This window comes from Acipenser ruthenus, chromosome 3 (assembly GCF_902713425.1).
Source record: "Acipenser ruthenus chromosome 3, fAciRut3.2 maternal haplotype, whole genome shotgun sequence".
Taxonomy (NCBI): domain Eukaryota; kingdom Metazoa; phylum Chordata; class Actinopteri; order Acipenseriformes; family Acipenseridae; genus Acipenser; species Acipenser ruthenus.
Genome location: NC_081191.1, coordinates 75,074,245 through 75,100,270, shown reverse-complemented (window position 1 = coordinate 75,100,270; position 26,026 = coordinate 75,074,245). Strand labels below are relative to the sequence as shown.

General features: G+C 39.3%; 1 protein-coding gene across 3 annotated transcripts in view; it reads left to right on the top strand.

Annotated features, from left to right (window-relative positions):
* The window catches only part of LOC117435376 (ALK and LTK ligand 1-like), a 31,630-nt gene extending 5,825 nt beyond the window's left edge, over window positions 1-25,805 (top strand). For 2 of the 3 annotated variants that reach the window (XM_034058473.3, XM_034058472.3), the window contains 4 exons: window positions 16,357-16,410; window positions 17,022-17,105; window positions 18,351-18,426; window positions 25,152-25,805. In XM_034058473.3, coding sequence (XP_033914364.1) covers window positions 16,357-16,410; window positions 17,022-17,105; window positions 18,351-18,415 — 203 coding nt within the window. In that variant the 3' untranslated portion in view covers window positions 18,416-18,426; window positions 25,152-25,805. The remainder of the gene's footprint in view (window positions 1-16,356; window positions 16,411-17,021; window positions 17,106-18,350; window positions 18,427-25,151) is intronic. The other variant, XM_034058474.3, reaches the window with a different exon arrangement.
* The last annotated feature ends 221 nt before the right edge of the window (window positions 25,806-26,026 follow it).

Sequence of the window (26,026 nt, the reverse complement as noted above, 5' to 3'; positions counted from 1 at the left end):
ACAGCTTTTAAAAAGTACCAAAGAACAATACTCTTGAGTATGCAGTTATTTAATGCAACAATTGCCTGTGGCATGAAGAGAAATACCAAGCGTTATCAACTATCTTCAGCACAGTTTTGTTTTATCAATAGTTGGTACTTTTTAAAGCCACTACAAGGATACAATAAAATTTAATTCTAGGGTTAGACCTAGTGCTGCCTGATTATCAAAAACATACTAATGGTACTTAAGACTAAGATTAAAACTGTCATTGCTTGCACAATATTTTATTATTATTATTATTGTTAATTTATTTGCATTAGCGCAGTATCACATTTTCCAAAAACTTTCAGGAGAGTTGACCCGTTAGGCTAGAAATTTCCAATATGGTAACAACTTGAGGCCAGTGAGAAAATCCTAAATGGTCCCTGATATGATCCTCAAATTAATAAACTGCTTTCCCTTTTTCCAAAGCCCCAAACCATTTATCTTCTGAACTACACATGACACAAGATGTCAGCCAAGTGCTTCTTAAAACAATACTTTTTATTAATCATTATTAAATATTCCTCATGCTTGGAATCAATCATATATAACCACATTAATATTTGCAATTACAATACAGTTTGATGGTGTTTTAAATTATTTTTCAAAGTTTATTAGTCTATACAATTACAAGTATCTGTATAGGTCGAAGTATAAATTTCTACATTTGTTGGTAGTCTGTGAGAAATCCCTAAACTCTAATATGAGGACACATTTTCTCAATTGTGCTGTATGCACATTTTAACCAAAAGTATATAGTACATCAACAATGAAAGTTGAGCGAGAACGTTCTTCGATTCACACACACTTGGGAACAATATACATTTGTTAGGCTACTGCAATTGCCAACAGCCTACAGGAAATGCATAATTATCCCCGCCATGAATATTGGAAATGGGCGTCCATCCATCTGTACTGGAATAACGCCACTGGTTTTGCCTTGTGCTTCACATTCCACCTTAGACATGTTACCCCAGCACAACACAAACCCTGTAGTGTGTCATTGCTTAAAGGTAGAATGAAAAAGGTTTTAAAACAATGGATTATTATTTTACCCGCAAGCACAGTATAACCTCAGCCAGGTTTTAAGGCCACGTATTGCTGCTGAAGATCATTTCAAGTTGCCTTTTAGATCATTATCACACAGGCTTATTGCGTCAACAATGATGTAATTTATTTTTTTTCCCTAAATATTAAAAAAAAAAACACCAGATTAAATCCATCTCATTAACAGCAGCAATTAACTCAATTAGTTCATCTCAATACAATTGTCTGCAGGGAAGCGTGCACAGGTGTGTCACTCTTTATTATGGTTATTTTTTTATTTAAATGCTGGGGAGATGTGTGCTTTTGAACACTGTCATGTATATATATAATTCTAGTTCTGTTCTTGTTTCTAGTTATCACATCATTCAATTTTAAGATTATCATATATATATATATATATATATATATATATATATATATATATATATATATTAGGGATGGGACGAATACAACGGTTCTGAATAATTTTCCTTTAAGGTCTCACTGAACCGACACATTTCATTTGAAAGCCGGTTAAACTTTTAAATCACACAATTAGGTTGTGCTGTTGTGTATAATCTCCAAAGTGCTTTCAATTAAAAACAAATTGTCGCCTTTCAATCTGTACACAGGTCAGTTTTGCATGGCCGATGCAGATCCACATTATAAATTTAAAGAGTCAAAGATCTTCCAGTTATGTTATACTGTATAATGTATTCTCAGATTATTATTATTATTCATTTCTTAGTAGACGCCCTTATCCAGGGCGATTTACAAGATATCACATTATTTTTACATACAATTAGCCATTTATACAGTTGGGTATTTACTGGAGCAATCTAGGTAAAGTACCTTACTCAACGGTACAGCAGCAATGTCCCCCACCTGGGATTGAACCCACGACCCTCCGGTCAAGAGTCCAGAGCCCTAACCACTACTCCACACTGCTGCCCCTGTTGTTAACATATGGAATTACATGCCGCTTTGTAGTATTCCATATATTTAATGCTAATCTGACAAAAATTGAAAAATATGGCTTCCGGGAGACTTTTGCGATATCATTTTTTTTTTAATCATGTCTCAATCCTAAAATTCTAGGCGATGCAAAACCTTTAGCCATAGCTGTTCAGTATTTGGTCATTGTTTGTGCCTATTCTACTCAACTTCCAGAACCACTGTCGAGTGACGAAAACCAGACATTCTGGTAAGTTAGTAAATAGCCCTACTATTCTACCATAGAATATTTGTATTTTATGGATTTCAAACTTGGTTATTACTACTGAATGTCATTTCAAGGTCCTTCATTTCAGCCCTAACATCTAGCTCAACTACTTTGGTTTTTGCTCCGCTCTAGTGCACTGGGGTTTCAGCTATTTAAGCCATTCTTGTTTTTCCATGTTTCTAGCAGAAACTGACCTGAAGGATTGCATGCATTTAGTTTTAAACCCTCTGCATTTCTTCTGTCAATTGTAGCATGCAGGTAGAATGTGTGACTTTAATCATAGATTCATATATTTTTGTTCTGTAGACTTAATGTACACACTCACAATGCATATATTGTATTATGTTGCCTGGTTAAATTCACTGACACTGCTTGCAACACCCTTCGCCTGCCTCAAGCAATCAGTTTGCCTCCTGTAAACCTGCTGAATCACTTGTCGCATGCCATTTTTTCACTGTGGCCTGTTTTGTGTATGCACAAAAAGCAAGGGACACTTTGCACAATAATGATGCACAATGAAATAGCAGTGAAATAAGAACCCCAACTTTGAGGTACACAAAGTTCTATATTTACCCTCATTTGGATGAATATATTGGCACAGGTTGGTACGCGCCATTCCGTTGCATTATACTGTGCATTTACAGTATAGTATAATATAATGCATTATGTCAGTATTTGTAGTTTGTCAGACTAGAGAGTTTTCAAAATCAATTACATTGTAACATGTTTTTGATTAAATTATGTATATGTATTTCTGGAGATTTCTGAATCATTCCTTTTAAAATGTAAAGCTGCTTTCAGGAGACCAAACAGCTGTTCATTACTGTGAGACAGAGCACTCTCCATTGCTTTTGCCATTTCCTGATGTGAAGTTTTTGCTGCAGCAGAAGAAAAAGGTGCTTTTCTTCTTAACCAGCGCGCCATACAGTAGCTTTGTGTCTTAAAATATCTCTGCGGGATTTTCCTGCACTGAAAGTTGCAGATATGTGGGAGCAACTTGGAAAATGTGCGATTCCCGCGATCCCACGCCGAAATTCAAGCCCTGTATATACAGTGTTATATATATATATATATATGTATATATATGTATATAATGCTATATATATAGGGCTTCTGATTTTCAGTTTTAACCGATAAAACCTGATAAAGCACCCGATACCAAAAAAAATGAAATCGGTGGATAGCCAATAAACACCAGAAAACACAGGAAAAACTGTGGAAATGGTTTATCAATTCATGTTGACTTTAACCTTTTCCCATTAAAAAATAAAACCTACTACTAAAATAATAATAAATACATTTCCCAGTGCTGCTGGGCAATGTCCTGCCTTCCTGACTTGCATTTATCATTGATTCGTTCTGAATACTTTAAACCCGCCCAAACTACTCAGTGACAGCACATTCCTACATTTCTATTGGAGACTCCGCTTGAGAGATTTAAAACGAGATTAGAATCAGGAATGGAGGCTTGTTTGCGGGATTTAAAGCTGTATTACAGTTATGATACAGAGGATTTAAAACAGAATTGTGGTGAAATGTACAAAAATGCCTACACACAAAAACCCCAGAAGAATGTGCCCATGACCATTAAGTGTGCATCAAAAAACGAAAGTGGGACTGGGGTTTCCAGTTCAACCATAGATCGAGTATTGCATGGTGAAGGTCTCAATGGTTGCAGGCCAAGGAAAAAGACACTCTTAGGAAAACGTCACAAGGACAATCGCTTAAAGTTGGTCATGCTGATAGTCGTTACGTTTGGAGAAAGTCTGGTGAGGCGTGCAAAGAAAAGAACACCATACCTACTGTTAAGCATGGAGGTGATAATATTCTTCTATGAGGCTGTTTTTCCTCTAATGGCACAGGAAATTTAGTTCAAATACATGGTAAAATGGATTCCATAGCATACCAACAGATACTGGCCAATCATCTGAAACCCTCCACTAAAAAACTTGGTTTAAAGTGCAACTGGACGTTCCAACACAACAACGATCCAAAGCACACATCAAAATCTACTTCGAAATGGTTAAAGAAGAATAAAATTAAGGTTCTGGAATGGCCTAGTCAAAGTCCCGATCTAAATCCAATTGAGAATCTTTGGTATGAGTTGAAGAAGACTGTGCACAAGAGAAGTCCTTGGAATTTGAATGAACTGGAACAATTTTATTATTATTATTTATTTATGAGCAGACACCCTTATCCAGGGCGACTTACAATTGTTACAAGATAACACATTATTTTTACATACAATTACCCATTTATACAGTTGGGTTTTTACTGGAGCAATCTAGGTAAAGTACCTTGCTCAAGGGTACAGCAGCAGTGTTCCCACCTGGGATTGAACCCACAACTCTCTGGTCAAGAGCCCAGAGCCCTAACCACTACTCCACACTGCTGCCAACACAATATCACTAAAACTTTTGATAGAGAAGATTTTTCCTATAATTATTTGTTTTTGAGAAATATCTAGAAATTATAAATTTCCATTGGAGTACTTTTGACTACAACTGTGTGTGTGTGTATATATATATATATATATTGTAAAAGATTGCAACTCACACGGATCGTTGCCCCTTTAAAAATAGACCCAATACACAGAAATTGATTTTTTAAAGTGAGGTTGCACAATTTTTAATAACACAAACAAAACAAACACAAAATAAACACCTAGCTCTTTACGAGCACTAACTAAACAAACAGGAACCTAAACTATAACTCAGGACAGCTAAGCTGTTTACCTGGAACACAAAACAAAATCTTCACCACGAAACAAACCACACAGGTTTACACTACCTTTCTTCACCCGACTGCTCGGAAGCAGAGCACCTATCCTGCTTCCTTCTCTCTCAGCAGCCATGGGCAGACTATCTGCCTCTCTTAAATACCCTGCACCTGGTACTAATTTGACAATGGCTACCAGGTGCAGGGGATAATTAATACTACAACAATTAACAAAATCAATTAAACAATAAAGCAATACAATCAAACAAAACAAACCCACACATTTTACTGCGGGGATGACTCCAATCCCATCCCCACTGTGTTACATATCCTCCCCCCCAAGTGTGCAACACTGACTGGCCATTCCAAGGCCACCCCCTCCCCTAAAGCATAACCACCCACCCTCGAGTCCACAAAGTTCCACCTTCTCCCGATCCTTCGGGTGGGCTTGAGGATGGGTGGAGTCCTCCGGCGCTTCAGGGTAGGGACCATGATCCGGCGAGGAGGGACCCAAACGGCTTGCTAGGGGCGACCGACGCGTAGGCCGGTACCCTGGACGGTGCAGCAACAGGCAGAGGTGTGAGCCACGGGACCGGCGCAACGACCTATGAGACTCCAGGGGGAACACAGCGGGAGGAAGGGGGAACGCCAGTGACGTCACACGACCGCGTCGTGACGTCTGAGGTTTCAGGGGGAGCGGAGCAAGGGACCAGGTGAGCAACTGTGCCTGGTGGTGCCCCGACCTGGGCACTAGGTCGAGCACAGGGAGGTCCATGCATTCCGGCATGGTGTCCACGAGCACGGAGCAAGGGACCGTACCCACCAGCGCCGGACTGCTTTGCTGGTGTGGAGGTCGGGGTTGTGGTGGTGCCGGGCACTTTAGCTCCTCTTCCTCATTCAGCTGCAGCGCCTGCTGCAGCTCAGGCAGCTCCTCCCCCTCTGGCTCGGGCGGCGGCAGCTCCTCCCCTCTGGGCTCTGGAAGCGACGGCTCCTCCCCTCTGGGCTCTGGAAGCGGCGGCTCCTCCCCTCTGGGCTCTGGAAGCGGCGGCTCCTCCCCTCTGGGCTCTGGAAGCGGCGGCTCCTCCCCTCTGGGCTCTGGAAGCGGCGGCTCCTCCCCTCTGGGCTCTGGAAGCGGCGGCTCCTCCCCTCTGGGCTCTGGAAGCGGCGGCTCCTCCCCTCTGGGCTCTGGAAGCGGCGGCTCCTCCCTTCTGGGCTCTGGAAGCGGCAGCTCCTCCCCTCTGGGCTCTGGAAGCGGCGGCTCCTCCCCACTGGGCTCTGGGGCTGGAGTCTGCGGGGCTCCTCTCGCTTGCTCCCACCTTTGGAACAACAGCTCCAGTTCGGTCGGCTCCCGCACTTGTCTCTTCAGCGGGGCCAACCCCAGCTCTCTCTCCCATCTCTCATTCTGCTCTTTTTGAGCGGCGGTATTTTTATTGATCACCTCGATCAGTTCTTTAAAATCCATTTTCTGGGTCTCTAGGGGCGCCCACACACGCTGCTACCACATGTAAAAGATTGCAACTCACACGGTTCGTTGCCCCTTTAAAAATAGACCCAATACACAGAAATGGATTTTTTAAAGTGCGGTTGCACAATTTTTAATAACACAAACAAAACAAACACAAAATAAACACCTAGCTCTTTACGAGCACTAACTAAACAAACAGGAACCTAAACTATAACTCAGGACAGCTAAGCTGTTTACCTGGAACACAAAACAAAATCTTCACCACGAAACAAACCACACAGGTTTACACTACCTTTCTTCACCCGACTGCTCGGAAGCAGAGCACCTATCCTGCTTCCTTCTCTCTCAGCAGCCATGGGCAGACTATCTGCCTCTCTTAAATACCCTGCACCTGGTACTAATTTGACAATGGCTACCAGGTGCAGGGGATAATTAATACTACAACAATTAACACAATCAATTAAACAATAAAGCAATACAATCAAACAAAACAAACCCACACATTTTACTGCGGGGATGACTCCAATCCCATCCCCACTGTGTTACAATATATATATATATATATATACATAGCTCTGGAAAAAATTAAGAGACCACTGCAAAATTATCAGTTTCTCTGGTTTTACTATTTATAGGTATGTGTTTGGGGAAAATGAACATTTTTGTCTTATTCTATAAACCACTGACAACATTTCTCCCAAATTCCAAATAAAAATATTGTCATTTAGAGCATTTATTTGCAGAAAATGACAACTGGTCAAAATAACAAAAAAGATGCAGTGTTGTCAGACCTCGAATAATGCAAAGAAAATAAGTTCATATTCATTTTTAAACAACACAATACTAATGTTTTAACTTAGGAAGAGTTCAGAAATCAATATTTGGTGGAATAACCCTGATTTTCAAGCACAGCTTTCATGCGTCTTGGCATGCTCTCCACCAGTCTTTCACATTGATGTTGGGTGACTTTATGCCACTCCTGGCGCAAAAATTCAAGCAGCTCGGCTTGCTTGATGGCTTGTGACCATCCATCTTCCTCTTGATCACATTCCAGAGGTTTTCAATGGGGTTCAGGTCTGGAGATTGGGCTGGCCATGACAGGGTCTTGATCTGGTGGTCCTCCATCCACACCTTGATTGACCTGGCTGTGTGGCATGGAGCATTGTCTTGCTGGAAAAACCAATCCTCAGAGTTGGGGAACATTGTCAGAGCAGAAGGAAGCACGTTTTCTTCCAGGACATCCTTGTACTTGGCTTGATTCATGCCAAAGCTGCCCGATTCCAGCCTTGCTGAAGCACCCCCAGATCATCACCGATCCTCCACCACATTTCACAGTGGGTGCGAGACACTGTGGCTTGTAGTCCTCTCCAGGTCTCCATCTAACCATTAGATGACCAGGTGTTGGGCAAAGCTGAAAATTGGACTCACCTGGGGGTGCTTCAGCAAGGCTGGAATCGGGCAGATTTGTCTCTGTGAAGGACGCATGAATCAAGCCAAGTACAAGGTTGTCCTGGAAGAAAACTTGCTTCCTTCTGCTCTGACAATGTTCCCCAACTCTGAGGATTGGTTTTTCCAGCAGGACAATGCTCCATGCCACACAGCCAGGTCAATCAAGGTGTGGATGGAGGACCACCAGATCAAGACCCTGTCATGGTCAGCCCAATCTCCAGACCTGAACCCCATTGAAAACCTCTGGAATGTGATCAAGAGGAAGATGGATGGTCACCAAACAAAGCCATCAAACAAAGCCGAGCTGCTTGAATTTTTGCACCAGGAGTGGCATAAAGTCACCCAACATCAAATGTGAAAGACTGGTGGAGAGCATGCCAAGACGCATGAAAGCTGTGCTTGAAAATCAGGGTTATTCCACCAAATATTGATTTCTGAACTCTTCCTAAGTTAAAACATTAGTATTATGTTGTTTAAAAATGAATATGAACTTATTTTCTTTGCATTATTCGAGGTCTGACAACACTGCATCTTTTTAGTTATTTTGACCAGTTGTCATTTTCTGCAAATAAATGCTCTAAATGACAATATTTTTATTTGGAATTTGGGAGGAATGTTGTCAATAGTTTATAGAATAAAACAAAAATGTTCATTTTCCCCAAACACATACCTATAAATAGTAAAACCAGAGAAACTGATAATTTTGCAGTGGTCTCTTAATTTTTTCCAGAGCTGTATATATATATATATATATATATATATATATATATATATATATATATATATCAGTATATAGAATGTGTGTGTGTCTAACTTCTAATATACCATTATATATTTATTTTTATTTTTGCAGGAATTATTCCATTTTGTTGTTCAGTATTTTGTGCTAATTTGAAAAGGACATCATTGCTTTGGTCAGATTTAACCTTGGAAGAAGTAAACAAGACTGGGTCTAGATTTAATACTGTCTGATCCCTTATTATCATTCTCTGTACAGATAATGTGATGGCCCATGTACAGTACAAATCGCTACAGTAAAAAAGAGAATTTCTTCTAAATGTGGGTGTTTCTTTAAAATCCCTTTAATCTTATTGCAATAACAAGCCAACAGTTTCAGGTTTATACACATTTCATAAATAGTGTAACAGTTTATAATGCTATTCACGAAAGCCTTTCTTACAGGTATTTCAGAATATGGCATACAGCTAAACTTTTATTTGTTCAAATAATTTGATAAATCTGAATCATTTCCAGAGTGTTTTTTAGAGTGTTTAAAGCTCTAAAGAACTTGTAAACCTGGATTTAGTGCAACTAATAAGCCGAGAAGGCTTTTTAAAATACAGCGATGTATTGCCTACTATTGGGAAACTGCTCGCTCCTAACAGACCGTTCAGTAACTGCTAACATATGTTACGGAGCGCCGCGAGAGAGAGCTCTGCAACACACCCCAAGTTTCACCATAACTGTGTCTTCTGAATAACAACTTGCTGTGTTCACATTTCTAAAAAAAAAAAATAAACACAAAAATAAGAATATTCTGATGTGTTTGTCACGCCGCTCACTGTATTATGGGGTTCAACGGAAAAAAGACCTTTGAAAGTCAGTACAGACTGAACACTGTATTTCCTCCAGCTGGCATTGTTGATTCCCATTTTGTTTTGTGATGTGTGAGCTTATTTCCTGTCCTGCCGTAAATATCAAATGTCAATTTTAAATCGCCTTTCAAAATATTGCACGACAGTTTTTATCATGATAGGATTGCAAGAAGGTATAACGTTTTATTTTCTATTAAATAAGGCTATACCCAATTGTCTGCTACCAAAACACCATTCATGTTGGTGTCACAATAATACATCTATCCCAGATTATATATATATATATATATATAAACTGCCGTCATCAGGTAAGACATAGAACGTGCAACTCTTTCCAGATGAAAGATGTGCCGAGGAGGACTCCTAGCAGTTCTCTCTGAGGAATGGTAAAGGCGCACCCCCCCTATTTAGGAAAAAGAGACTGCAGAACCAAGGCTGCAAGACAAGCATCCCAGCGTAACTCAAGGTCGATATGGTAATGGAAGGTACAAGTGTGTGTTGACTTCCAGGTAGTATTCAAATAACCATGTAGGTTGGCTGGTAGGGAGCCTGGAAGCAGCCATTTTAGGCAACAGTATATCTGGTGAAATGAGCTGTAAGCCTGTTGCAGGCTCCCTACCATCCAGCCTATATGGTCATTTGAATGCTTTGAAAAGCTAGAAAACAGTGATAGTGCATTGAGACATGTCAGTTACTTTCATACTTGCATTGAGATCAAAAGTGCATGCAAATATAGTTCTATTTTTGTAAAGTTGATACGGTTCTGCAGCCTGAATTGGGTGTGTATGTGTTGAAGTGTACATGTATATCCATTGCTACAGCACCAGTGGACCATGATGATGGATGTCTCTTGTGTCATCTGGAAAGAGTTGCATGTTCTATACCTTACCTGATGACGGCAGTCTGTGGTTGCTTGTGTTGTCTGGTTCCTTTCGCTGCTTGTGTGGCGGTGGGAATGGTGAGTTAGAGTTAAAAACCCTAACGCCACATTCCCTTGCATTTGTGGCAATGTGTTCAACCCTAACGCTGCATTAACATCGTTTTTTGCAATGAATTTCCTTGCTTTTCGAGGTGTTCCATACATGACTGCTGCATTTGGCCACATTTTATTAGACATGTTAATGCAAAGAGTGCTCAGTGAGTCTAGCAAAATAGTAAAAAAAATGTTGATCTTTTGTATCAACATAGTTTTTGAAATCTATGATGCATAATTGTAAGGTAAGAAATGAAGTGTCCCTTCAAGTGGGTTCACACCAGACAACATAAGTGACTTAATGTAACGTAGTAGCCCTTTGTGTCAGTTTAAACAGGTTTTAGGTGACAAGACATAAGGTTAATTTCACAAGGTCTCAAAATGCCTGTTATGTTTTGTCCATAAAAAACCTCTTTAATTATCATCTATAAATGAAACATTTATAATGCAATCTTCATTAACAGTAAAAAAAAGGTAAATCATGAACATGAAACATAAATGTAATAATTGTTTTTACAATTGAGATTTAACATATTGCTCATTCTTCACTTAGAACTTTTTTAAAGTGATTCTATTAAATGTAATGTTGAACTGCAGTTACAGTGTGATTTTACTACAGTGTGTTGTTAAACTGCAGTTACAGTGTGTATTATTGTTCCTGCAGTTTATTGATAAAATATGCGTCAGTGAACAAATACAGGATGATGATGCAGAGGTCAAGAGTAACCTGCTTTGTTAATGTATTTTATACATATTATTTTGTTTTAAGTCAGTCCCAACTGTAGCCATCTGTCTTGAGCGAAACTAATAATATTTAACATTGCTACGTTGTCACGTGCCGCTGTTTGAGATTTTTGTTTTTTTTTACCTTTACCATTTTGAAGCAATGTACTAAATCCCGCTGGATCGTAGCTCGACGTATGTGATCTAGTGAAACATTGCAGGTTGTACAAAATAGTTTGCCACCAGTAGAATGCAAAATTATTGTACACGATCCGCTGCAGTAATTATTGTAGATTTTTTTATTCATTTTGGACACTCGCAAAATGTTCACTCGCTTAACAATATCAGTTAAAATCTCCTAGGAGACTAAACCCACCCTGGTTGCCCATATCTACCAATCAGTGAGGAGAGCCCAGAGTGGTTATTGGCTGCTGTTAAGTGTCAATCAATAAATCCTGTCCAGTTTTCTTTATGAAATTGAAATAAGCTTATAATCAAATCAGGAACCTGGACCGATACACTTAAGTGCAGGGTAAAAGTACACAAAATAGACAGTGTTCACGGTGAAGAATGAATTTCACGGTCCGTGTCACGTTTTTGACGGCCGTGAAATAGGTACGGCCTTAGTAATGTACTGTATAAGTGTAAATGAATCCACGTGGGCGAAACGATTCTCTGAGCACTCCAGTATGCGACGCATTTTTGGTTGCGACGTGGTATATAGATTGATTAGGCCTATACATGTATGAAAGAGATATTCTACATATCTTGGTTGCGATGTGGGCAGTAAGCCAATCAATAATAAATCCACATACATGTATGAAAGAGATATTCTTCATATTCAAGTATGGAGATGCAAAATAAAATGATCAACTGGAGTTGTCGCTATCAAAAGTTCTGTTGCAGAAAAGGGTAGGCTACCTCTAATGTACTGTTTGGAAAAATGATGATATAGTTGTAGTCACTGAAGAAAATGCAAGTCTAATTGGCAATGTAAAGTCATGTAAATGTGGCCTCCACAACCTATTCTCTACTTAACTGTACAGGTCGCTATGCAGACTACGCCACCTATAGTTTAACGAGGAATAGAACCTCACATAACCTTATCTATCTAGCAGCAATATTTGGGTACCCCACATAGAGCCCCTCTCAAATAAATGAAAAGACAAAAGAATGGAAATTGGTTGTGCTCTTTTCAACAAAATCTTTATTATAAACAATACTAAACTCAACAATTGCTGCAGTGCAATAAAACAAACACAATCCTAACCATATATCTTGCACAAAAGAATAATTGCTTATTTATTGTCCCTAGCGACACCTAGAGGAGAGATAGAGAAACGTCCATCCAATTAATAAATATTTGGCTGCTCCACCCACCAAAACCCAGAGGGCAGTCAAACACCACCAGTGATAAAATAAACAAAAAGAAACCACACGTGAATTATTAAAGTAAATATATTAAAAGTGTAACTGCAAACAAAATCTCCACACCAAACGTAATAGTGCACAATTCAAAAAGAAAACACAACCCAGCACCCAACTTGACTAAGCGTTCAATGCTCTGTAGAGCAGAGCAGCTACAATAGCGACGCTCTCCCTCGCAGCTCTAAAGCTAGCTAAACGCTGCATGGTACTATTAAAACTGTAAAGACAAATAAAAACGTGCGTATACACAAACTAAAACAAAAGGGACAATAATAACAAAAACAATGTGCAAGACATAAACACAGGGAAAGACAACTACCAGAAACTGTGGCTGGTGGCGTTCCACTTCCTCGGGAGAGTCCGGAATATTGACGTCCAAAAGTATATCCGCCGACTCACCCTCGTCACAGGGGGAACCACGGGAACACAGGAACACCAAAACACAGCTACCCATCGATTACCTGGCGCTCTTGCACCCTTATGTTGCCGGTATTTATAATGCCAGCAATTAACACTTCCTGGTTCCCACAGTCCCACCTGTTACAGAAAGTTTTGATTACAATATGACAGCAAAAAGTGAAGTGCATCTCTGCAGCTGCGGCACACTGGAAGGGACGGCTGCTTTCGATAGCAGAAGCTGGGCCACGTAATTCATAAATTGTAACCAACAGCGCATGTCAGATTTTACACAAAACAAGGCAACGGCTAGTGATGGCAGGAATATGAAAATTGGAGAGTGCTATATTTAAATGCCAATGTATTTATCAAACGTGTCTTAAAACATTGGGATTTGTTTGAATTAGATTTTTATACCGTGCTCTTTAAAAAGAGGATTTATTGTTCATTTAAACTGTTACTGTGAGGGAAGGTTTTTTTAAGCATTTTAACACTCTATAATGATCGATAATCGTCATTAGAATTTGCACGATAACGTCAGGTTTCAATTTACAACACTAATATATATATATATATATATATATATATATATATATATATATATATATTGTATCACGATTCGCACTCACTCGGGTTCGTGCCCCTTTAAAAATACGACCCAGCACACAGAAATGGATTTTCTTGCGCGGTTGCGCTATTTTTTTAATAAAGATAAAAATAAAACAAATACACAAAATAAACTCCTAGCTCTGTACGAGCACTAACTAACACACGGGAACACCCTTCCTAACACGGGACAGCTAAGCTGTTTTCCCGACTTTTCAAAAAACCTCAAACTTAAACACACTGGTTTGACACCGCACTTACTTTTTCTCTGGCTACTCGGAGACAGAGCACCTCTTCTGCCTCCTTCTACTCAGCAGCCCCGAGCAGACTGCATGCTCTCTTTTTAAACCCTGCACCTGGGTCTAATTCCCCCAATAAAGCCCAGGTGCGGATGATCATTAATAATAAAACAATAAAACAATTAAACTAAACAATAAGCAAATCAATGAAACAATAAAGCAATCCATCAAAACAATTAACAACAAGGTGCATTTCTCTCGCAGGGAGGTTTTAACCCCCTCCCTGCTGTCTCTCACAACCCGCTATCTTACAATATATATATGTATATTAGCGTTCACAGTTAACACGGGCAGGCGCATCACACAGGGTGAGGCAATCCACACACAGGTGGAGGGCGGGCGCGAACCCCGGACCTCTCGCACTAAAGCATAGCTGCTGTACAAACAAGCCGGCTCCTTTACAAGGAGTATATATCGGGCTTATGTCTTTGTGTGTGATTACGTCACCTACCAGCCCTGCTGCTGCCTTCCCCCGTGCACGCTACACTCTCCCCTGCCAGCCTCAAGTCCCCCCCCCTGGACTTGCTTACCAGACTACAGTCCGATGAGTGCGTGCCGGGGTACCTGTGTCCACTTCTGACAATGTAGTGATGTTAGAGAAATAAAAATTAATTTAGCCCTTGAGAACTTGCCTTGTGTTTTCCTTCTTGACATCACTACTATATATATATATATATATATATATATATATATATATATATATATATATATATAATAGACACACACACACAGTCAACCTCAGTTAACTCGACATCCCACGGAGATGCCATTTAGTGCTGACTTATCCAAGGTGTCGAGTTAACCATGGGCACACATGAGCCATGGCGTTAACATGCATATAATAGCCTTTTCTCGCTAGCACACCTGAGCTATTAAAAACAAAATCTAAATATAACATATTGTTTTTATACAATGTTAATATACAGTAATTTTTTAAAATAACCACATTGAATGTGATTTTCAGATACTTTCCAATATGTATCTTAATTTTTAATTTTTTTTTTCTGTTAAGGACTGGTTTATAAAGGAAAATAACATTATTGATCACTTTATTCATTAGAAAACATATATGGAATACAAACAGCAGTAGATCTTGCAGTTAACACACTACTTTTTTTTGGTCTGTTTTAAATGATACCTGTCAGCGTTAAACAAAGGAGAACATATTTACATATTCTCAAACAGCATGGGATGGTAAAAAGTATGTGTTTCTTCCCTGTTTGAATATAATATTTTTGCAACATTTAGGGATGAGTTTAAATAAGAAGCATACTTAACATCAAAACATCAATATCATGATGCAGGGGAGGTGTTACTGCATATTATGTTTTTCTAATGCATACGCATACTAAATAAATACACCATTATTATTTATTATTATTTATTTCTTAGCAGACGCCCTTACACCATGCTCACAGCAGGAATAATGTCATCATTGCTCAAATAAATCATGTAAAAAAGTACCATCTGGTCTATGTGTAAACACCACAGACACAATAATACAAACATTTAATATTTTTTACAACAAACACATGCAACTTCAATTGTGTCACAGACTGTGTAATAAGTGTGAGGAGAGTGTCTTTCAAAAACTAAGGATACACAGTTTTGCTGTTTTTTTTTTGTTATCAACATTTTACAGTGATTACAAAACTGTATTGTTTGTTAATAAATACACAGGTCTGCCTTCATTTCCCCCACTCATATTCCCTGACAAATTTGAAAGAGGGGTGTTAAACTATATGAAACTATTTGTGAGATGTGAAAATAGCAGCTTGTCCCATAGGGCGATAGTCCACTGAAAAAGATTGGATTACTAAATATATTTGGAGCGAGCATTTAAAAAAAAAAAAATCTGATTGAAATCATGAGAAGGGAACTAAAATGAGATTAAACAGCTTTGTTTGGTCACAGATGCAGCTCCCTCACAGGTCTAGGATCAAAACATGCATGTTGGCCATGTGAATTGCTGAGGCAACCATAGATTTCACATATTTTCTTTTTTTATTGCAGCCAGATAAGATGACCATTTATACAGTTATGAGCCAGAAAAAGTCCAAAGACAACATGTTCCCTCCAGGGTGATGTAGCTGCTCTGTTAACAATCCAGTAGTACAAAACCACTTCTTTAAATTTTTATTTAATTGATAAAAAACAGATTTTGAGAATAGGGCACTAGTATCCCTTTTGCTATTTATTCTAACATAATAATGTGGTACCATAAAAATATATACAAATACATTTGGAGTAATTTGATGAATGGATAAACAACAGACCACAATAAAGACCCCAGAGGCTTTTATGTGTTCTATCAGTTGCTGTCAGAAACCTGACTTTATATGATATTTGTGTAGCTGTGTGTGTCTCTGTCATTTTATTATTATTATTATTATTTTGTATTATATCACTAATACAATATTTTCTTCCAACAGAAATTGTCCCAAGAGATGTTAACTTGAAAGACAAGTTTATAAAACATTTCACGGGTAAGAACACTGTGAACCAGGTTTGCAGTTTTGTTATTTTCTTCCAGATATGTGTTAAGAATCACAATTTGTCTTTTTTCTGCCAAAAAATATCATAGTACATTTATTATGCATGGCTGTTTGCCCAGATTCTGGCATTGTGTTTGTTTTAAAATATTTACAATGTATTATATAAAGGTTTTTGGCATGGCATAGATTTTATTCCACCGTTATTCTCCATGGATAGTTATTTTAAATATTAGCTAACATCAGCAGTCTTAGAATTTTGGTCAGCCCAATTGAGACCTTATGGAATGAACTTGACCGACAGGCAAGACAAACCAAACCTACAACATTGCACAATCAGTTTAAGGCACTGAAAGATGAATGGTCCCTTACTGTTCTGTCCTTCATGTTGAAGGAGGATAAACTTTTTAGTGGTGATGAGCATGCATTTTTATAGAAATGTAAGCACAGTACAATCATATTCAGCTAGTAAAACAACAGTGTTACACATAAAAGTTTGAAATATACATTTATATTTCCTTCAATGTTCGTGTATAAATGAGTATTCTTTAGCTTTTTAACATTCATTGTTAGTATACATTTTAATAACATTTTTTGTTTTCAAGCAGGACCAGTCAAGTTCTCAGCTGAATGCAGCAAGCATTTCCATCGACTCTATCACAACACAAGGGACTGTTCCAGACCAGCATGTAGGTTCCAGTGTTACTGTGCTGATGATGCTACTGTTGCAGATTACTTATGTGCTTCATTTGAAAGCCACAGAGTCTGTGCGGCACATGTTTATTGTAATGTGTATGTATTATGGTGGCTAGGAGTAGTGTTTTGTTTATTGCTTTGGGCCACGAAGAAACCACAACATCTAACATCAAGAAAGTGCCTCTAATCTCTGAAAAAGAACTAATTATGTTGGTTTAGCAAGACACCTCCGTAATACCCATGTTAAATGGTGTACATCATTTTACAGCGAATTTAGTAATGTATCTATCACATCGAGTAATGTTCACAAAGTAGCAATATTCCAAATCCTATGTCATTCTGGCAATATTATCTTTTCTTAAATAGTCAATTACTTTTAGAATACTTTTTTTATTAATGTAAGTGAAGTGAGAAATTCATAAATGCTTGCATTTTTTATATTTTGATGTCTTTCATATTCTTAGTTGACATTTTTGAATGCCGTATAGTAGGTCTTTTTGGCAAGGAATTTCATTTTATAATATTGTTTCTGGAAGAAAAAAATAATCAAATCTATTTTACCCTAGCAATACGATACAGTATATGGACAGATGCGTAAATGGATTGCCTATTAAATGGCACCTCAGACGCTTTACTAAAATTAAATTAATAAACATTTGGTATAGACTTTTAAAAGATCCATAAGCATGATTAAAAGAAAGGTAAAAGAGCTCAATCTCTGTAGTAAGCCATCATCACTGTGCTTAGCACACAGAGGTGGTAAAGCAGCAATCAAACCTGAACATGAGATTGGTGGATGAAGACAGTTAAAGAATGTAAATACTAGGCCAGTTGATATTAAGGTATTACTGATAAAATCTACTTGCACATTTGCCATTGATTATGACATCCCCACAGGCTAGGCTACAAATCGTTTTCGTAATAACTGTGTCAGAGTTCAGGGAATAATGGAATTAGATACTCTGCTGATACTTGGATACTAAACTTAAAGTGTAAGTTTATGATAAAAACCAAGTGCAAGGCACTTGGACCATTTATCCTCCAGCTAATACAGTTCCAAATCATTTGGTTTCTCAGCCCAATCAAAGTAGACCATGCAATGCTGTCCTACTTTTCATTTCTAACCACTGTGGTGATAGAAAGACTGGAATCCACATGAACAACATTCCATGTAGTTTCACTAGAATATAGTAAGGCCAAATAAACCAAGTGTTTTTTTGTTTTTTTTTTCTTGACAGATTACAAAAGATGTGCAAGATTGCTAACGCGGTTAGCAATGAGTCCCCTATGTACACAGTCTTAGAAATCTGCCATGTAAGTATTATTTTTGATAACAAAAGGGCATTGTCATAACATGGAGATAAGCAGGTTCACACAGAACTGGTTGGTGATATTTATATAAATAAATATAAATAAAAAAAAGTCTGGAAACAGCAAGAAAATATACACCACAAATTTACATTATTTTATTGCAATTTCAAGAATTAATGGATTTCAAGCTGTGGATTTGATATGAAATAATGAGTCTTATAAAATAAGGAGAGTACTATTCGACTTTGTTAACTGACAGCTGGACAGTGTATTTTCGAATACTTACTCCTTAAAAATACTAGGGATTCTAAGCCCAGTGACACAGATAGGAAACAACTGGAGGTTCAATGTTTGCAAACTAACAATGAAGATCGTTGCTGAATGTAGCCAGATGTCCACTAGAAACCTTACAACAAGTCCCAGAGGTTGATCAAATATAAAGGGTTAAAAAGACAGGAATAATGTCGTCCCTAAAAATAGCAGTGCTGCTTACCATATAGTCATGGTGGGACATGACTATATGGTAAGCAGCACTGCTTTTTGAATTGAATCTATTCAGTCTTGAACAAAATCCTAAAAAGGTATAGACAATGTCGACCCAGGGGACTTTTTTGACCTGAAAAAAGAAACAAGGACCAGGGGTCACAAATGGAGATTAGATAAAGGGGCATTCAGAACAGAAAATGGGAGGCACTTTTTTACACATAGAATTGTGAGGGTCTGGAACCAACTCCCCAGTAATGTTGAAGCTGACACACTGGGATCCTTCAAGAAGCTGCTTGATGAGATTCTGGGATCAATAAGCTACTAACAACCAAACGAGCAAAATGGGCTGAATGGCCTCCTCTCGTTTGTAAACTTTCTTATGTTCTTATGTTCTTATCTGAGAAAAAAAAAAGAAAAGGCAGCATGTGACAGGGTAGCCGATGTGGTGACGGCAGGCCAGAGTACAGGAACAAAAACAAACTCAGTACTGCAGGGCAAAAGACGCGGCGTGTGCCATTTTTATTTAAATAACAAAACAAAAAAAAGGTTTTAACAAAACAGAAACACTTGCTCACAGCGCGAAATAAAAGGTTAAAACAAAAACAAAAATCACAAACACTAAACACAAACAATAGGTCAGGCTGGGCAGTTGCAGTTGCTGTCACTGTTCCTATTTATATTTTAGTTTAGTTTTTAATCCACTCGCTCTCGTTCTCCACCTCTGAACACCCACCTAGAGCACCGAAAGCTGCAGACTTTTATGCAGGTGACCATCTCCCGATTAGCAACTCGGGAGATGGTCACCTTCTGCACAAGGTTTTTTTAATGTGGATGGGGCTTCTCATCCACGCTGTAAAAAATTAACAAAACATACGGCTATGCCGTCATATATACTTTAAAATAAATGCAAAAATGAAACAAAACAGGTACAAGATAATAAACACTAAATACAGGGGCGGAGGGGCACCCCGTTCTAAAATAAATAAACAATACAAAAAAAAAACACCACATTTTATGGCAGGGCTTTGCCCCGCCCCCTTTTCATGTGCACAGTTTCTCTCCTACTGCCCCTACTGCTACACAGCAGAATTTCTAAGGGCAGGAATAGTGTTGTGGGTGTAAGAATATCTGTTTAACCCTGTGGAACCTGGCCTTTGGGACTGTGAAGCTATTTTACTTTGAAACACTTTTGAGTAACTTTGTAACTGATGTTCATTACGAAAATTGAGCTGTTGTAGTTTATATAAAAACTTTTAATCTTATATCGTGCAGATATCTGTTTGTATGCATGTATTGTGTTCTGCTATTTAAAGACAAGTAAAATCTGAGCAGAACAGAAATTAAAAATAAATACATTGTACAATAAAGATACAAATGTTGTACGCAGTTGCTAGTTCTTGGTGTATTAAGAACTTGTGTGGAATTTTCACATACAGAACGTTAGGTTACTTACCGTAACCCTGGTTCCCTGGAACAGAAGATGACCACCAACCAATACTTTTGGAATATGCCTGCCTTAGGTAGGTATTCGCTGAGCATTTTATGTCAGAGCTGCCAATAGGCCCCTCCATGGAGTGACGTCTTCGGTCCCGCCTGCCGAGGGAATAAGTAGTCGCTCGGCGGAGCTCAATTCCTTTTTTGCATCGAATCCGCGAATGCGAGTGATGCAACCTTGCAAGGTTTGGTGGTCGTCTTCTCTTTCAGGAAACCAGGGTTACGGTAAGTTAACTTTCCCTTTCAATTTGAAGATGACCACCAACCCATATTTTTTGGAAAGTATACCAGAGCCGTGGCGAGGGAGCGTGAGCGGACAGCATACGAGGGACGCCTTGCTACCGCCAACTAGTGTTGGTGGTGTGCACGTACAACCTCAAGGACCCTTGTGCCTAATGAAGGCTTAGAGGGGTCTACCACATTAAGTTGGTAGAACCTGATGAATGTATGTGGCGTAGCCCAGCTAGCCACAGTACAAATGTCAGTCAATGAGGCACCTCGAATGAGAGCCCATGACGCAGCCACAGCTCTGGTAGAGTGCGCGGCCATCCTCCCAGGTGGGGGTAGGCCAGCATTATTGTACACAGTCAATACTGTGTCCACAATCCAGTGGGTCAGTCGCTGCTTCGAGAGGGCTTGACCCAGGGTCCTTTCACCAAATGAAGAGCCAGTGAGACCGATGCAGCGCTTTTGTCCTATCCACATAACCTCTCAATGCCTTCACTTGGCAGAGGGAATTCAGTTTCCTATCCTCCTCCAAATCATAGGGAGGGGGATGGAAGGCCTCTAGTTCCACTGACTGGTTCAAGTGGAAAGCCGTAATCACCTTAGGTAGGAATGCAGAGTTTGTGCGCAACAATAGCCTGTTTCCATTATCCCAAACGTGCATACAGGAACTGTGCACAGACAAGGTCTGTAGCTCACTGACCTGCTTAGCGGGGGTCATGGTCAATGAAAAGGCTGTCTTCATAGAGAGATACTTCAGTTCTATGGAATGTATAGGCTCAAACGTGAGAGCCTCCAATACCATGTCCAGAAAACTCGGGGAGGACGTCCTTTCTAGGTGGATGCAGCCGTCGAGCACCCTTTAGAAAACTGGTCACCAGAATATGGGCACCCGGGGATACTGAAGTCTATAGGGATGTGGCATGCAGATATAGCTGCCAGGTACACTTTCAGCGTAGAGGGGGACCTGCCCACCTCTAGTAAATTTTACAGAAAATGTAAAATGATTGCTATGGGGCAGTAGATAGGATCATGACCTCTGGCCATACACCACTTTTGAAAATACCTCCACTTGCAAGCATATAGTGCGCTTGTGGAGGAAACCCTAAGGTTCTGCAGTGTACTAACGACCAAACTGAGAGCCCTAAGGCGGACAGACGGTCCCGTTCAGGGGCCAGACCCACAGCTGGAGTCTGCCCGGTTCTGGATGCCAGAGGGTGCCTAGCGCTTGACTGAGGAGATCCTTGCACAGCGGGATCTGCCAGGGTTGGCCCTGCAGCAGCTGGCAAAGGTTCGAAAACCAGATTCTCCTGGGCCGTTTCGGGGCCACCAGGAGAATTGTCTTGAGGAAGGCAGGGAGCAGTGGTATCGGTGGGAAAGCGTACAAAAGCGCTTTGGGCCGTTCGTTGGCTAGTGCACTGCTCGGCGCTCCAGCATAGTTATGTGCAAAGATGTCCAGCGGCCGTCCAGGACCCGCTGACTCCTCTGCCTGCCCAGACCACACCCCAACCCAGGTTGGATGCGTCTGTCATCACCACTTGATGGTTGTGTATCACTCCATCCTTACGCCTTATGCTCAGGTGAGAGGCTTGCCTCCACCAGCATAGGGCTTCCCGGCATAGATGAGGGGAGACACACAGGCCGAAGCTGCGGCAGGCAGGCGTGCGTGCATCGAGCACCATGCGCACCGAGGCACCGAAGGACCAAGGGCTTAGCGTGCACCGTGGTACTGAAGCACCACATGTAGTCAGCCACCTGGTCAGCGCGCAGCATGCACCAGGGGAGAACACAGGCCGTAGCCGCGGTGGGCGAGAGCTCAGTTAGACAGAGAAAAAAAGGAGAAGGGAGAACACACTTTCTTTTTTTTTTTTGAAAGCTTGACGCACCGAGGTGGGCTGGCCGTGGCAGCCGGCGAGGTCTACTCGACAGCGGGGCAGGTTAGAACACATCCACGGTGGAGGACACAAAGCTGACTGGCTGTTGTTGCTCAACAGCGGGGGCAGCAAGCCGAGCCACGGTGGAGGAACGGTGTTCTCCCTGAAGGTGTAGGTTGAAAAACAACACACTCACACACCCTAATACTGCACAGGCAGTCACACTCATACGACAGACAGCCAAGAAAAGACGGCCTGCGACACAAGCGAAGCCGGCCGTGAGAAAGAAAAGACACTCAAATGAAACCGCTGTTTCACAAGAGCGGCAAGCCAGCTCTCAGCACGAATGCAAGGGAACTGCAGGAGACTCAGAGGAGCTCTTTCAAAGCACACTCAGGTTAGTGACACAGATAACTTACCTTACCGTAGTGAGAGGCAAAAGAGGAAGTGAGCTCCGCGGAGCGACTACTTATTCCCTCGGCAGGCGGGACCAAGGACGTCACTCCACGGAGGGACCTATCAGCAGCTCTGACATGAAATGCTCAGCGAATACCTACCTAAGGCAGGCATATCCCAAAAGTATTGGTTGGTGGTCGTCTTCGAATTGAAAGGGAACCGCAAATTCACATATCCTAAGTGGTAATAATGTATTGTTATTTGTATTGTTATGTAGCTGCAAAGTAATTAAGGAGCCATTTCATATACAGCTTTTAAACAGTTTTTTTTTTTTAAATGTTGTTGTGTTAAGAGCAAATTGTGGATCTCTGAGAAATGCGTATGGTTCATACTATTACCGCATAACAAAAACATTATGTGTGATCAAGAAAATCCTGTTCTTTTGCTTTCAAAGTACAGTAGTGTAACAGTTTTGCTTTTAGAATGACAGCAAACAGGTTTCATGAGGGAAGGAAGCTTGCATAAACAGACAAAATAAGTATATTTTAGTATTAAAAATTATATTATTGGGGACATTGTAGCTTTTAGATTTTCTAGTGTTCTTTTTGTTTGTTTTGTTTTTTTTTAAACCGCCAATTTCCCAGTTGTGCACAGTGGGCTTCATATTTAAAAGATAATATGACTGTTTTCTTTTTCTTTTTTTAATTTTAGAGTGACCAATTATTCTTTTTATTTATTTTAGGCAATGGAGTTAGGAGTTTTTTAAAGACTGGAGTAAACGCATTGAAAATACGACCCCATGTGAGGAAAATGCAACATCTTGAAGTCATGAGTACTTTCAATAAATGCTTTACATACATTAATGCCTTCAACTACAGCCTTACATTTTAACTTACGTAACTTAAAACTGCTGTACAAAAACTTGGTCTAACCATAAAAACATCCCTTTCCTTATTCTCCACCTGTGTTCACCAAGTCTCCTCCCACTAGTACTAGGCTGTTACAGTTTTTATAGTTGTTTTCTGTAAATCCTTCCTTTCTCAGTCTCTTCTGCTCTCCCTTTCCAAGTCAAGACCTGTCTCTAAAAATGTTAAAACCTTAAAAAAAAGTCAAATATATGTATATATATATATATATTTTAAACTGTACTCATGCAAATAAATCGCCTTGGTATAGCAATACAAATTAAGCACTGCGACTCTCTATAAATACAGAATATTGTATTTATTTTATAGATTTACCTTCCAGAAATTCGGTTGACAGGTAAATTAGTAGGTTAGGTTGAGGGGGACTAAGACAGTCCCTAAGGATCCAGTCACTTATTCACCAGTCACAAACACACATTGTGAGTGGATTCAATTGTACATTTTTTAAAAAAAAACCTTCTGTTTCTGTCAATTCCCAGGCAGGCTACAATTATTTTCCTCTGCATTTCTGTGATCCATTCTCTAGCAACGGCATGCAGTATATTCACAATTGACCACTGAGGCGCCGGAAACAAAGGAAGTACAAGAAGCTTGATAACATGCAAAATCAAGCTGTGCAGCAAAATTGCTGTGCGTGTTCTTTACGCATTAAATTGAAATATCATAAGGAATTCATATTTTTTCAATGAGTAAAACACCCAGTACACAGCTTATCGGGAGCACTGCACTTCACAGTCTCTCACCTCTGAAATCTCCATGAGCCAGGTGTTAACATTAAAAACTATAGAAACCTAAAAACATTTGTCTCATGTTAACACAAGCCTGTTTTTATTATATCCTATCAGTACTACTGCGACTATGACTAATAATAATATTAGTAATAATAATACAACATGACCATTATTAAAACCTCAAACAGAAACCTAAAATAAAGAAAACAGAGAGAATTACAAACTTAAACAGGACAGTGTTTTTATCGATTTTATCAAGTTGTTTTTACATCTGTCTTGGTTAAAGAAACCAACTAAAGTCTATAATAATTCCATGAATATCAAACTTTATTTGATCATCAATACAGACTTTAAAAAAAAAAAAACATATTCTCTGTAAATAGGGACTAATGTCGCTGGTAAAACGCATTCACCATAAATTATATTTGACACACTTCAGACCAGTTTCTGGCTGCAGTAGGCCACACAAAAACTGGTCGAAAGTGTGTTGTTGATTTTATGGATAATTTCCCCATATAACATTCCCAGTGCCTTTACTTTATTTTGAAGGACCAATCAAATCTTATTGAATGTGATTTTTTTTTTTTTTTTTTTAGGTCCAATTAAAATGAAGATGGAACTCTAATTTGCCAAGAAAGTGCCTTGGAATCTTACCTAAGATGGTCCTTCTAATGTCATCTTGATAACTTTTTTTTTTGTGGTTTACAAAACAGTTTTATTACTGAACACCTTTTATTTTCATATATTTGAAACATTCCTTTTTGTGTTAATAAAAAATATATATTTTCTATTCATAATATTACTGCTAGTGTTGATGTAAGTCAATTATTTATTAAAATACTATGTATATAATGATCTGCAGTGACAACATGTTTCAATCATAAGCAGAAGATCAAGTGTATTGGCGAGATATTTTTTTCATTATACTCATGCCATTTTTTCTCAGTCTGATGCTCACATATTGCACTGATCTTAATGTAAGACAACATGTAACTGACTTATTCTGAGAACTCTTGTTTCTTTTAAGTTAACTTGCTGGATATTATGAGCTTTGTGAATATGCAGTTGCATATTATGAAATGTTGCTGAGACAAACACAGTGCTTTTCAAGAAAATTTGTATAGCTGTTATTGATTATCATCAGTTACACCTGAACTGGCACTTCTGTAAAAGTTTGCAAATAATGTAAATAATGACAAAGATTGGAAGACTGCAATGCAGTCTTGGAGGAATAAAGATTATTAATCAAACATGTTGTAATAATGATCAGGGGTCACAAATGGAGATTAGATAAAGGGGCATTCAAAATAGAAAATAGGAGCCACTTTTGTACACAGAGAATTGTGGGAGTCTGGAACCAACTCCCCAGTAATATTGTTGAAGCTGACACCCTGGGATCCTTCAAGAAGCTGCTTAATGAGATTCTGGGATCAATAAGCTACTAACAACCAAACGAGCAAGATGGGCTGAA